The sequence below is a fragment of the Micrasema longulum genome, unplaced genomic scaffold, assembly GCF_059751315.1.
Source record: "Micrasema longulum isolate JH-2025_06_02 unplaced genomic scaffold, ASM5975131v1 h1tg001282l, whole genome shotgun sequence".
NCBI classification, from domain to species: domain Eukaryota; kingdom Metazoa; phylum Arthropoda; class Insecta; order Trichoptera; family Brachycentridae; genus Micrasema; species Micrasema longulum.
Window position 1 is genome coordinate 245,694 of NW_028278469.1, and position 13,120 is coordinate 258,813.

General features: G+C 32.0%; 1 protein-coding gene across 1 annotated transcript; it reads right to left on the bottom strand.

The window, feature by feature from the left end:
- Positions 1-1,729: 1,729 nt before the first annotated feature.
- On the bottom strand, positions 1,730-12,426 carry LOC148276088 (cap-specific mRNA (nucleoside-2'-O-)-methyltransferase 1-like). The gene is made up of 6 exons (XM_088234781.1): positions 12,200-12,426; positions 9,262-9,379; positions 6,439-6,712; positions 4,549-4,759; positions 2,278-2,519; positions 1,730-1,947 (listed from the first exon to the last, which is right to left on the bottom strand). Exons 1-6 carry the CDS (start codon positions 12,247-12,249, stop codon positions 1,769-1,771), a joined length of 1,074 nt encoding a protein of 357 aa, XP_088090907.1. The 5' UTR covers positions 12,250-12,426; the 3' UTR covers positions 1,730-1,768.
- Between the last annotated feature and the right edge of the window lie 694 nt (positions 12,427-13,120).

A 13,120-nucleotide genomic window follows, 5' to 3' on the forward strand; every position in this document is an offset into this window, starting at 1 on the left:
TTTTTATTAAAAATAGTTTCAAACAGTTTATTATAACAACACAAAACAGCTGTAAATTTTATCTGCCTTAATGCTGTGATTTGACATTTGTTCTTTTGGACCTAAGCCAAAGAATGAGGAAATTCAGCCCTACGGGAAATCGGATATAAAAATGAATAAAAAATCTTACACAAGGGAAAAATTAAGACATCAAATTTTAAGGCAAAGTTTCTTGAAAATGTATGTAAAATATTAATAAATATTTTAATAAAAACAAACTATTTTCATATGAATCAACTGAAATCGTCACTAGTTCGTATAAATCAACCAATGATAAGAGAGTTGTGAAAGATTTCCGGTTTACTTACTGTCAACGGACTAATCGGGAGAACTGACCGAGAAGCGGAAGAGAACTAGAGACATCACATGCAGAGTAATTTCAGAAATACAAGACCTTAAAAAATCATAGCGCTGATAATACGACACAAAAATAAAGTTCAACATTTTTGGTTTGGTTTTTAGTTCAACAACAAACGTGTTACCAATGGTTTCGATTTGCACTTGCAATTCTCGACCTATGTACTTACGGCCCGGCCCGTTGTATAGCTAATCTAGTGGTTAATAATCATAGAAAGGTTTTTTTCCGTATGGGCGACTATTGATAACACTTTTATCTCGCATATTTACATACGAAATAAAAGCTTTGTTTACGGCCACGAGAGCGTTTGGAATATCACCCCTGGGGTGGAGTTATATTACTGTAAAACAATATGAAGTTCTTCTAATTTTAATGGGGAACTTAGACAGAGCGTTATTGACATTGGTGAGGATTGTAAATTGTATTCTAAAAATTTCACTTCGTCTTCATTAGGGACATAAGATGGGGCCAATTTATTTGTAAAGTCTTTCAACCACTCGGTGTTTGGCGACCAACGAGATGGTGGAGTGAAAGCATATCTAAATCTTTTAATTTTCTCTCACACCTCTGTTAAAGGGTGTGAGGACTCAATGAAGAACAAAAGTTATACCATCATTGGCATTTTTTGCTTCCTGTATTTTTTTTTTTGCTTTTCCCTGAATTACTTTAACTCATAAAAAATTCTCCATTGTCGAATTCTTCTTGTAAGCTTTTATGAATTCTCTTCGTTCCTTCGCGATCTCTGTACAGTCTCCGTCCCACCATGGAGCCTGGCGGACAGTTCTGCCTGAATGCTGAGGTGTCACAGGTATCACGGAAGTCAGACGGGTAATAATTTAGGAGTTTCCTTTTCAAGATACTCACAGAAGGCAAGCCAATCCCCCTTTCTAATATTGTATTTGTTTTCCAAGTTTGTCGCTTTTCTTTTGGTACTAGGAGAAAATGAAATAGTTATAGGAAAATGATTGTTCGAGTGACCGTCACTCAGTGGTGCCCATGAAGAAGCTATTGCAATTTGCGGGGAGCAGAGTGACAGATCCAATGCACTGGGACTTGGATTAGGAAGGCCTAGCCTGGTAGCTAGCCTGGTTAAATTTTGAACAGTGTGGAAATAAATGAAACACTATAGGGTGGGTACTATAGTAATTGGACACTCAAAATCTGATGGCCAAAAATAAGTAAAAGTAAAAATTTATCTCCACCGTAAAATAGACGCTTGTGTTTTTTATATTTTTATTAACGCATTACATTTATTTATTTTTGACCATTAGATTTAGAATGTCTAATTACTGTAGCATGTCCAATTACTATAGCACCCACCCTATTTAATGAATAAATAAATTATTTATTACAATAATTTATGCACAATCCTTAAACAATAAAGTCGTTCTTCTCGGTGGGAGATAAGAAAATTGGTAATTCTATCTGGGATTTAAATGCTTTGAATATGTTTAACGAAGCATTAGGCATATCAAAGGTAGACTCCTGATTTTTTATATTGAAGTAATAGATTTGTTTAGCTCTTTTTGAGAAGCATATCGTCCACGGATCTGAAAGAAAAACATTGTTAAAATCAATCTGTTGATGTTTTCATAGCACACTGCAAGTAAATTAAAGGTACATCTATACAGTCATTTCCAAATGGCACCTAATACGCACCCCAAGTAATAACAAGTATTTAGTAATTAGTGATGTTTCAAGGATGCGGTGTTCTCCTCCATATTATTGGATCTCTTTTAGGTTTGTCATTTAAGAACCTTTATTCAACACGCTCTGTCCAACATTTGTTGAGTTCTTTCAAAGAAATGTATTTAAAATAATAAGTCCTAAACATAAAACCAAATCATGATATTTATCAATAGTTTAAAATATATACCCACCATCAATTTGTTTAATAAGAAGAACCGACTTGGTAACAAAGTACTTATCGCTGTTATCTCTAATAGGAACCGGTGTGGTATTTGCGATTTCCATATTTTTGAGTTGTCTTTTGACAAGATTGTCAATTTGTTCATTAAGATTTTCTAAGCCAAATAGCTTTTTGAGGCGTAACGGAATCTTATTATTTAAGTGTGGAAGTGGATTATTGTGAGCTTTACAAAAAAGCTCAATTTTTTCATATCTGCAAAACATCAAGAAATATTTAGATGGTTATTCCAAACTGTTACACTAAAACTCTGAAAATTAAACAATACTACATGGAATTATTTACTAAATCGGCATTCACTTTGTAACACTTCATTATAAATTATTATGAAAATAAAACCTTGTTATTAGTTTTACACAATTTTATTCTTTTACAAGAGCACTCCTCCCATCGACAGGTGCTATAAAACTAATATAGTAAACCGAAAATATAGAGCACCGCCGCCGTTGCTTGACTGAAAATAATTTATCGGAATTTGCGAATCATACAATAGATAGTAACCACTCATTCCATAATCATACCCTAAAACTCCTGCATCAAGTAAATAACAAAGGCAGTAATATGAATAATCTAGAAATAATAGAAATTCACAAAAATTTTAATTCTGAGAACAATTTAATTAATAATCACACATTTAATCACCCCTCGCCTTTATTGACAATGTTCCCTTTGCGGCCTCCCTCACTCCACTTACCCATGTAGACCCGCGTCTGTTACCACTCTCTTAGCCGAGTGATGTCTTCCCACATTTTAAATGTTAGGCTTAATTATTGTACCTTCCACTTATGTGCTAAATTTTAAGAAATAAATTCTCCTCAACGTTCTTTCCCTCATTTATCATGTTTTCATATCTGTACTTTAGATAACCATCCATATATATGCTAACACCTTAGATAAGTGGAATAAAACCCCTCCTGCTTTAAGGTCCACCGATTAATTAGTTTATTTTTTGTTTAAATTCTATGACATCGTGAACAATATTCTGTGTTTACTATATTAGTTTTAAATCATCCCTGGATGGGAGGAGTGCTCTCCCGAAACTGTAGCCGTGTTCTCGTAAAAGAATAAAATTGTGTAACACTAATAACAAAGTTTTATTTTCATAATAATTTAATAGTACGTGGAACTTAAATTTAGTTAATACAACAATGTTTTGAGTATGTCCAACTGCTTGCAGACTGGCTGGATTTTCTCCTTAGGGAGTTGTTTATATTTAAATTTGTTGCAACAGAGAGGGAAAACATTTTTGAGAAGGGAGTATGGGAGTCTAGGCATTTACAGGGCTTATGACCTGTCATTGACTGGTTTAAGTGGCCACTTTACACACTGTGTAACATTCACCATTCTGCCTATGTTTGAACATCCAAATTTCCTCAACTCTTCCATCTGTTGACTTTTGTGAAGTAAAAGAGCTGAAACCTTTATCATGCGGGTGAGATTCATCCGACTGAACCAATTCACCTACTGGAATGCCTGGAAACAATTTTACCCCTATTCCCTAACTCCCATATTCCCTTCTCAAAAATGTTTTCCCTCTCTGTTGCAACAAATTTAAATTTAGTTAGTTGATATTTAATACTTAACCCTTAGACTGCTAAACAACGATATATCATTGTTCTTAATCTGGGTCATAAAATTCTAACAAGATTGTTGCTGATGTCACAATCTCCTAAAAGGTAAATAAATTTGGGAACTGCACTCGTCCATCGAGGGTATTAAACATTTTCAAAAAATAAATTATATAACCTGTTATTATTTAGTTTCGTACACTAGTTAGCGGTTTTACAAAAAAAAAAATATTTTTAAAGAATTAAAACTGTTAATTTATATCCACTTCGTGGTGTAGTGGTTTGAGCGTAAGCTATTATGAATAAGGTCTCGGTTCGATTCAATTAGGGTTTTAATAAATTATATCTGTACCTTAAAGGATAAACCGCGGGAGTCACATTGAATCAAATGTTCAAGAAACAAGATTTTGTGATTGTGCGATTTCCAAAACATAACTTTTGAGCCAAATGTCAAAAATCAAAAAAAGGACAGGAACTAAAATGAGATAGTAGCGAAAGTTCCATTCAGTATTTATAGAGAAGGGAAGAGACAAGACTGCAAGATGTGTTCAGAAGATTTATCGGGATATCAGCAGCAGCATGAAGGAGATCAACAATATGAAAAACAAATAATCAATTAACAACTTTGTATTGAGTAGTTGAAATGAGGGATTTACCTTTCTTGTAATGATTTGTGAGAAATACACTCTCCGCCCAAACAAACAGCATCTATTATATGCAAACCCAGAGTTCGCATCATTCCTCTACCCTCACGGAAGTTTTCATTAACTTTTTCAGCCAAAATAAGAGTGTCAGCGGGAAGTTTGAATTCACGATTTGCCTTCCAACGCTTCCCTTCTAGTTGAAAGACACTCGATCCTGTTGATCCTAAAGATTAGAAAATGCAAATTTACGAAACACAGACATAAGTGAAAAGCGAAAATTCAAAATGTGGTGCATATGTCTATATTTATCTTGATATGTTTATAAAAACAAATTTTGGGGTTTTCAACTGAAATAACTTTTTATGTAAATGGCCAATTATAATATATTTTTTATTATTAATTTCATGAAAAGATAAATCATACAGTCTTTTAATTTATTTATCAACAATAATATACTTTTAACATTTCCTTTTTTATTTTTTACAAAAAAATAAAATCCCACCAGGCCAGTTTTTGTGGTCTGTTGGTGGAGATTTATATTAATACTAACTTACACAATATTAATGAAATTTATAAATACAATGGATTTACGGATATAATTGAGCGTTTTTACTATTATTATTATTATTTCTGAATTAGAAAAAAGATTCAGTTGGTAACCATATATATTCCGTGTAACATCGGATATTTTTTTTACAGTAATTTATAATACGCATATTTCAAATTATCTGACAACAAGACGTTTCGTGCCAAGCAGCACGCATCACTTTACATTTTTTAGAAGCGTACTCAGCGAGCGTGACATGTGACGTCAAAGTGAGTTTTGTAGGTAAAAAAATACCAAATTAAGCCCTCGGAGCGATAGGGTTATTGATGGTTAGAAACTGCCACAAGAGCTTGTCTCAGCGTACAGTCTTAGCAACTTTAAAAATGGGCTAGATTTATTTAGAAAGTTTTAAAATACACTAACAACTTATTTTTGTTTAAATAGATTACAGAGTATCAACTCACTAAAAATACAAATAATAATTGGCGTTCCGATGTAGAGCCTTTGCACCACAAGGTGCGGGTGGGGAATGGTGATGGTGGTGGTTAAATTGAAGTTGACATTTTTCACGCAATCAATTCTAATTTACAAAAGAAATGTGTTAATTAATAATATTATTCTATGTACTTACTAAGAGTTTATGTGTTTAACTTTACCTCTCAAAATGTTTTTAGTTTGAGCATATTCCATAATATGGACTCCCTAATTCTAGGCATCTTGCCTAGTATAATTCGATACATATTAACACTTTGTGGGGGCTTTGCTATAATGTAACAACATGTGAACGCAGCAGGCTAAACTCAGTAAAAAAATAAATAAAAACTGCTTTTATAAAAATCACTTCATCTCCTAAAATATCAGGATTTTCTAATAAAATTTCAAATACGCACTCAACATATTATACTGCTAATCATAATCTATTATAGGCCCAGATATTGTCTCGTTATACCATGAAACGCTTGAGTTTTAATTATGTACCTGTCATGTAAAAGCCCTCTGGGCGTATATAATAATACATAAATAAGATGAAGTAGAAGTCAAATATATTTACAACACGTCATAAAAAGATATAATATAGTGTCTTTATTTGCATTTGCAGAAGGACAAACAAACAACCATCCATATTATAAAAAATACAATCAGAAAATTGTGTCTTTCTGCTCACCGATTAAATTACGTCTTTCTGCTCACCGATTATATAAAAATAATGTGTGAAAAGAAGACGGATATAATTTGGTATGTCTTCCCTTCCCGCCGATAAGCACCAGTCGGGCATGCGGGTAGAACTATCTTTCCCGCATGAAGTGGGTTAATATAAAATGATTAACTCGTAATGTACAGAAATAAAAACATACCCATATAGAAACTAAACTTGTTGTCGGTAGTTTCAGTAGAAAAATTATTTAGGAAAATGAATTTCCAGTCCAACTCTGATTTGACGGATGAACAAATTGATTTTATATCCTTCAAATCTGGGCATTGGATGAACTTGGGTTCGAACATTAAGTCTGATAATAAAGAATCACAACTCAAATCTAATTTAGTGGTTTTGTTTATAATGCCCACCATACTATTCAATGAGCTCATAACATTATTCGAGTGCGATGTAATTCTAACCTCATCAGGTATCTGCAAACAAAAGATGTAGTTATAAAGTATAAGTATGCCTAAATCTTTATAGAAATCTTATTTTATTGATCATTCGATACATGAAGGCAAGATGATTAGCCTTACAGTTCAGATAAAGTTTAAAAACTTAAAAAGAGCAATTGCAAGAAGTGTGCTGATGGTACCTCGCATACATTTATTATCTATGGAGAAAATAGTTTATAAATTTTCTTCGACCGAAAATATGTATATATGTTACCGGTTAAAATTAAAGATGAAAAACCAACAAACATCAAAAGGATAGATAATAGACAGGGTCAGAGAAAATATGGAAGGAGGATCCACATATTGTCGCCGTTCAGGCAAAAATCACTAACCCATAAAACACAGTTTTGAGAAATCCCGATTTAAAAGCTTGGAGACCGAGAAAAAATCTAATTTTTGTGTTTTGGAAGTTTTATGTATACGTACAACACAATTCCTTTATGTCTTTTTAATACATTATATTTGTAACTTTTTCTTTCAGCTACATTTTCATATAAGTCGGAGGTTTTCAATGTGGCAAGGTGCCTACATTGGGTTTAGTGACTATTGCTTGTTTATAATCTGGACAATGCAAGCCAAAACAGTTAGTGAAAGGAAGGAAATATTACAAATACTTATTAAATTTTGTGGTTAAAAATATGTTTGAACACATGAAGAAATATTATTTTGACATGTTAATTTTATTATACAAATAAATAAACACAAACAAAAACTTGTTTTAAGGAAGAAAACTATCATACTTAAAAAATATTAAAATCTGTCAATAAATTCTATCTGCCTCTAGAGATTTATGCTTGTTGAGATTTTATTGAAAGTCACACCACTGTTTTTCAATAACAAATAATTTCGATTTATGTAACTTTTTTCTAAGTAATTTTGGTGACTTTAGCCTCTTAAAGAAGACTCATTTTAGAGTTAGTGACTTTTATCTGAACGGTGGCAATATAAGGATTTTAAATCTACAAACATATTGTGTACTTATGTTTATTACTTTATTTTCATTATCTGCAGAACTTGCCTATCTTTTCAGCGGTGCGTACAACTTTACACATGCACAGGATAATTCCATCACCGATTAATTATGAGTAAAACCACCCTGATACTAAAACTTTGTAAATAATTTCATATTTTATAATTTTTCATAACTTGGACTACGCTTTATAATATTAATTTGCATTAATGTCGAATTACAATGAATTATTACTTTCATCAAATTCTGCAACTTACACAGTAAATTCCCCTTTTCACATTTTTCAAGGGAGCAACAAAAAAAGAGTGTAAAACTGAGGAAAACACTAAAGTAGAAAATGAAAAATATCAGAAAAAAATGGAATTACATAAAAATAAAATGTACTAGACTATAGTATAAACACACTGTCAGAAAAATTGTAAAAACTGTCGTAATTTGGGATTATGAATATTGTCAATGATTTCATTAAAATTATTTTGTGTTTTTTTCAATCAATATTACATTTTTTTTTTAAAGTCGAAATACTTTTATGTAAGTACATAAAATACATACAATGTTTTTTCCCCTAAATATTGGGAAATTTTATTTACATGGCATCACTTTTTTTGCTATGGCAACACAGAATTTCAAATTTCAACTGTCATCGCGGGAAAACTGTTTCACAGTTTTGTGATATCTGTTTGAACCATAGAAATAAGAATAGTCCAGAAACCGCATACCGGATCTTAGAGAAACAATGGGATCACATTTCATGTGCAAGTAGCAAATGCATTACTTAAAAATTTAATTATTTTTCCATCTGTCAGATTGTCAAAGAAAACAAAATGGACATTTTGTTAGTGTTGACAGGGTAGTCAAATTTTTTACGCTACTTTGCTTATCTTATGAGAGAACTAATGAAAATTTGACCGACATTATCTTTAAAACGTAAAATATTATTTAACATGACATAAAAAATATCCATTTCATGTAAAATCAAGTTCAAAGTTAATTAATTAAATTACTTTTATTAAATGACCCTTTACTTATCTACTCTGTTGTGTCAATCAATGTTTCCGAGTGTAAAATAAAATTTTAGAGAATTTAACAAATTACTTTTTTTTTTAAAATATAATTATGTTACATTTGTGTAATGATTATATTTTTTGCGATCTGGCCATATTACGCGGCGACTTCACGCATGCGCGCGGCGAAAATGAGTTTTTTTTTTTGACACAGTCTGATATATTCAAATATGATTCTACACTCCTTCTGGACTATTCTTAATTCTATGGTTTAATGGAAAATGTAAAATTGAAGAACGTAAAAACGAGGTTTAACTGTAACTAAATGACCCTTGCTTAAATAATATTGAAAACTGTAAAAGCCGATATGTTAAAATATTAACAAATAAGATTTTATGTTCTTGCTTGCGTAGCGGCGGCACTCGAGCGATATGGCAAAGCATGCCGCCTCCGTGGCAGCATTCGAGTACAAGGAATTCATTACATATCAATGATACAATATTATGTAGGCATAAGATTTTTGCGAGAAATAATTTCATTCACAAGTATACCTTCCATTTTTTGAGGCAAGCTATTTTCATTTCATTATGCCGTTTTTCCTCCACGTTATCAGGATTTGTGTAACATTCTAATACTTTTAAAAGATTCATCCTTTGCTGTACTCCAATTCTAAAAGGAAAAAAGACAAACATAATCTATATATATAAAAAAAATAATGTATGTATGTTTGTCCTTTATAGACTCGATAACTACTGGATCAATTTACATGCGATTTTTTTGTAAAAGAATCTAATTTACGTGAATTAGGTTTGTAAATTATAATATCTTCAATATGTTCATCAGAAAAAAATAAGGAGCGAAAATGTGTTTTTCATCAAACTTCCAGGGTTGCATTCGACTAAAATGCGTACATTGAAAAATATGAGTATGTTTTTTTTTTATGTTTGTATTACAACGTTTATTTATTTATTTATTTTATTTTTGCACCACAACAGGCCAGGAGGCCCAATTACAGTGGTGAATTACATCACAGAACACCCAGGCTTGAGAAAAATCACATTTTTATTTTCCGTGTTCTCACCGGGAATCGAACCCGGAACCTTCCGTGCATGAGTCAAGTGTCTTGACCACTACACCACGGAGGCCGCCAAACATCAATTATTATTAATGGATACTGAATTGATTAATTTCCTTACAATTTCTTAATTTCTACATATTAACTTATTTTTAATACATTTTTAGTAATGCTTAAATAATTCTAACTGACATTTGATACATTTTCGAAAAACGGATTCTTACACAAAATGCACCACTGTTGGCAAATAGCACAGAGTTTGACATTTGCAAAATGAATTCTATATTTGAAAATTAATCATTTTATGTTTTGGAATTCAACCATTAAAAAGTACCTAGGTACCTAATTAAATTCAATATTTGAATATTAATAATTTTTAGTCTTGGAATTTAATCATAAACAAGTACCTACGTACCTACTTATCAATGAAAAGTATTCTTCCTTTTGTCCGGACAGTTTTTGCACACTTTCACGTCACAATCAGGCATTTTACTTTTCATTTATTTTGGTTTCGAATTAAATGTCAAGCTCACGTCAAACCACGGCTGGAGATTAAAAAATGACTAAATTCGCATTTGGCATGGGTAGAGTGTCATAATTTTATTTATTTAACTTTTTGTACATGATGTTATTTGTACATTGGCGGGCTAATTGCCAAATGGCAATTTCTTCCAACCAACTAATAAAATAAAAGTTTTATTTTTATAATTCAAGTTACAGAACATATTCAATGGAAAAAAAATAAATTAAAAAGCTAAAGATATATAAAAATAGAAACAAACGTGTTTATTTTTGAATTTAACTTAAATCAAAACTATTACTCAATGGGAAAAAGGAAAAAAGAGGAAAAAGGAAAAAAGAGGAAAAAGGAAAGGAGGAGAGATTAAGGAAGAGAAAGGAGATGTTTCTTCAGACGTGATTTAAACAGAGATAATGTAGTAACATCTTTGATGGTGGATGGGAGGTGATTCCACAGTCGAGCCGCATGGACACTATGGCTTGAGAATTAGAACGAAGAGGTAAACCATGAACTGATAAGCGTTGAAAATTTTAGAGGGCTAAGGGCAAATCGCGCTCTGACTTTTCTTCATTAACACTTATTCCAGTATTTTCTCCCTGAATTATGGCACTAGAGCAGTGATTTTTACACAATTTTGATTTGAGCAAGATGAGGACTCTTAGCCAATTACATGAAGAGATAAAACGAAAAACTAACCCTTATTACGAATACATAAACAGCTCAAAAATGTCCAAAATAAATAATGTGTCCTTATTTACGAAAAAACTTTTATTCAACCAGCTAATAGCAGACAAGCCAACGTTTGGGCAGGACAACATCTGTCGGGTCCGCTAGTTAATTATAAAAATAAATACAAGTATTGGACAGGGGCATATCGATTTACTAGAAACTTCATTTTTTAACACTCTTCCAACTATGTACTACATAAAGTTCGAAGAGCAGAAGTACATTTACAATGAGGAAGTTCAGTGGTTTTTATAAATTATTCTATTGGTTAATAGGCTATTAAACTAAGCCAAAAAACTTTTTAAATTTTTTTTATGTATTGTATTATCACCGCTAAACCGGAAATCTTCCACAACTCTCTTATCATTGGTTGATTCATACGAACTAATGACGTCGTTCAAAGTGGTTAATTTTTATTAAAATATTTTTTTTCTTTCATTTTAAAAAAACTTTGCCGTAAAATTTCTATGCTCTAATTTTTACCACGCGTAAGAAATTTTTTTTTGTATCCAATTTCCCGTAGGGCTTAACCTCGTTGGCTAATGCAGAGCAACAGAAAAATTCTGAAGCCGGAATGTTCTTTTGAATAGCGTGCTGAAAGTAGGATTGGATACATATTCATTAACTAAACATTACACAATAGCCGATGGCTCAACATAGAAAACATTTATGACCAACTGATGTAACATGATGAGATTGACCTTATATCTAATAAATTTGTATTTTATTTTTGTGTTTATTTCTATACTTTTATAACAATATAATCAAAATAATGCTTTTAAAATAAAAGCTGAGAAATAATTGCTAGCTATCTAAGAACGGGTTATAATTAGTGAGATAATTAGCAACCATGCTTACAATTGATATTATGTACCTTTTTTACTTTATTATTTGTTTCCCTATTGTAAGAATAAAGCTGCAATCAACTAAACTAAACTTTCCCAAGCCACGGTGCACTTTTGATCACGAGAAAACTTACGGTGCACCAAAATTAAACGGTAAAAAAAAGAATGAAATGGAACTATTTCTGTGAGCGTTATAACCAAATTCGACTGTATTTTTGTTAACTTGCGTTTTTTTAGTTCATTTATTGTATACCTTATATAATTTGTTTCACATTAATTTGGAACAGACGGCTATTTACTCGTGCTGAAGTGACCGACCATACCTGTTATTACTATCACAAATATACTTGTAGAATTTCTTGTCCTTCTTCATGACATTTGAGGGAACAAGACGAGTTACATCATCTCCCTTATTGTGAGAACAGTTCCAAAGCTCGTTATTGACAGAGATGAGGTGTTTCTCTATTGACTCTGAAGATGTCCTCTTCCCCTGGCAAATGAGATACCTTTCGGAATTGGCTGGTCTTGAGGAGTTCGGCTTGTGAATACAAACTAAAAATTATCAAATAAATTTGTATATTCTCCAACCGATGGATAGGAATAAATGCCCAAAGATACCTTTATTTATTTTTTTGCACCACAACAGGCCAAAGGGCCCAAGGGCCCAATTGAGGCTTGAGAAAATTCTCATAAAATCGTTGTGTTATCACTGGGAATCAAACCTGGAACCTACGGTGTGTGAATCGAGTTTCCTAACCACTACACCACAGAGGCCGCCATATACGTAATAATTCAACCTAAACAGTGTAAGTAACGCATGCTTTTTACACAATAATAATAATCATTTGGCGGCCTCCGTGGTGTAGTGGTCAAGACGCTTGACTCACACACGGAAGGTTCCGGGTTCGATTCCCGGTGAGAACACAAAAAAATAAATGTGAATTTTCTCAAGCCTGGGTGTTCTGTGATGTAATTCACCACTGCAATTAGGCCCCCTGGCCTGTTGTGGTGCAAAAATAAAATATAATAATATTTTTTAATCTAATAAAAAGGCTAAATAGTGTAGAGCCAATTTTGCCATATTATAGAAATAACTAACATAATATTATTTATTGGTATAAATAATGTTCCAAAAAACTAAAAATAAATCATAATAAACAAATGGTGAAGAAAGAAAAATGACTTATAAAAGTGGTTGAAAATTAAAAATTGTACCTTTTGGTTGCCAACTCAAAACTTTATTT